General features: G+C 31.6%; 1 protein-coding gene across 1 annotated transcript in view; it reads right to left on the bottom strand.

The window, feature by feature from the left end:
• Positions 1-1,792, bottom strand: part of LOC119594807 (basement membrane-specific heparan sulfate proteoglycan core protein-like) — a gene marked incomplete at its 5' end in the record, with an annotated part of 219,836 nt that overhangs the window by 119,342 nt on the left and 98,702 nt on the right. The window contains 1 exon segment of the mRNA XM_037943897.1: positions 1,585-1,695. Within this exon segment, the coding sequence (XP_037799825.1) occupies positions 1,585-1,695 (111 nt within the window).

The raw sequence follows: 1,792 nt of genomic DNA, 5'->3' as shown, positions 1-1,792 counted from the left end.
AATAAATAAAATAAGAAAATAAAAAGTAAGCCAGACATACTACCATACTGATATATAGCATTCTTTGCCTAACTATTTCAGACTTATTTGATCTATGGATTTAAATGCAATAGATGTGATTTGCGCATATTCCATTTGCATCGCTAATAGTTCTGAGGATATCAAAAATTTATCCTTATCTTCATTAGTCTTATTTCTATTTAGCTGACTACTGTATTCTTCATTTCTTTTATTTCCTACAAATTTCTTATGAGAAAACGATGTGAAATGTGAAATAAATGCAGAGGGGAGTATAGTATATATAGCTGTCCACAGTGCAATAAGAAAAAATAAAAAACTTTGTACTGTTTTGCTAATCTGCATCAATCCTTGTGCTTTCACTATAGCACACAATAAGGGATCAAGCTAATAAAAAATAAATTATTCAATTGAATAGAAAGTTAAGGAATAAATCAATCAAACAAATGAAGACTTTAGTAAAATCAAATGATTCTGAAATCCAAAATATATGCAAATATATATTTAAGGAATAAATCAATCAAACAAATGAAGACTTAAGTGCAATCAAATGATTCTGAAATCCAAAACATATGCATCCAGGACCCCACAGTCTGAATTATACAGGGGAGGTTAGCCATGTGTCCATACTAAGATTGCTATTAAAAGCTCTGATGCATATATAAAAGTATTCTAACCCGAGCTTTGTTGTATATGGAAATGTATCCTAACCCTAGCTCTAATGTAGGTGAAAAAGGATCCTAACAGAAAAATATTTTTTTTATGTACCTGATGATCACCATGAGGAACTAGTATGTGCTTTCTTACTAGTTCTACATTCTTTCTCTATTTCTAAAATGGCTTTGAAATGTCCAAAATGCAGTGTTTCATCCTTATAGGTTAAAGAAATATAACTTTTAAGACTACTGGAACACCAAAGAATATCATCATAATTTCACATAAGTCACAGTTTCATTGAAAATCTGGACTCAAATCAAATCTGGTTCTTTGTGTAATACTGGAATAGTCTCTACATTGCCTCTGAGTTGCATTACAACCTAATTAATAGAGAGAACCAATCATGCTGTGTGACATGCATTGCCTCCACCTCATTCATAAACCATAAACTATAGAATATAAATGTATGCATTCATATATACAAAAAAGTGTTTCTCATAATTATGAAAAAATACAGAATTCTTCCGTAAATACTATGTACATTTGAACTTCGAATGGCATTCCAGTAAAACGGACAACTATATATTTATAACTATATTTATCTTCTGACATGAATACCATCTCTCAATGACTTTTTGCAATACTTTACTATGTATATCATCTGAAAAGTAGAGATGTAACCATAAAAAGATGTGTATACTACTGACATATATACCTTGGCCATAAGTCCGAATTTGCTGATAATCAACTGCAGAAATCAGATAAAATCATTCCTCCCAAAGTTGATAATAGAAAGATCCAGAACTAAAATACATTTTAGTAAAGTTTATTTTTCCCCCAATTAAACCTCTATTATGTTTACATAAAGAGAACTGCATTTGAGATTGTGTCACTTGTGGTTACCCTTACCTCGGCAGTTGTCCTCATCTGTATAGTCTGGACAGTCATACTGACCATCACACCGTGCCCGTTCAGGAATACAAGTTCCGTCCCTACAAGTCCATTCCCCAGGACCACAAGCTATATAGGGACAGATATCAAAACATGCCTTTAAACTCTAATAATCAATCAAAAGGAACATAAGGTCAAGTTATGTTAACTAGTTAATAAAAATGCA

Source organism: Penaeus monodon, chromosome 34 (genome assembly GCF_015228065.2).
Source record: "Penaeus monodon isolate SGIC_2016 chromosome 34, NSTDA_Pmon_1, whole genome shotgun sequence".
Taxonomy (NCBI): domain Eukaryota; kingdom Metazoa; phylum Arthropoda; class Malacostraca; order Decapoda; family Penaeidae; genus Penaeus; species Penaeus monodon.
This window is presented reverse-complemented; position numbering and strand designations above follow the sequence as displayed.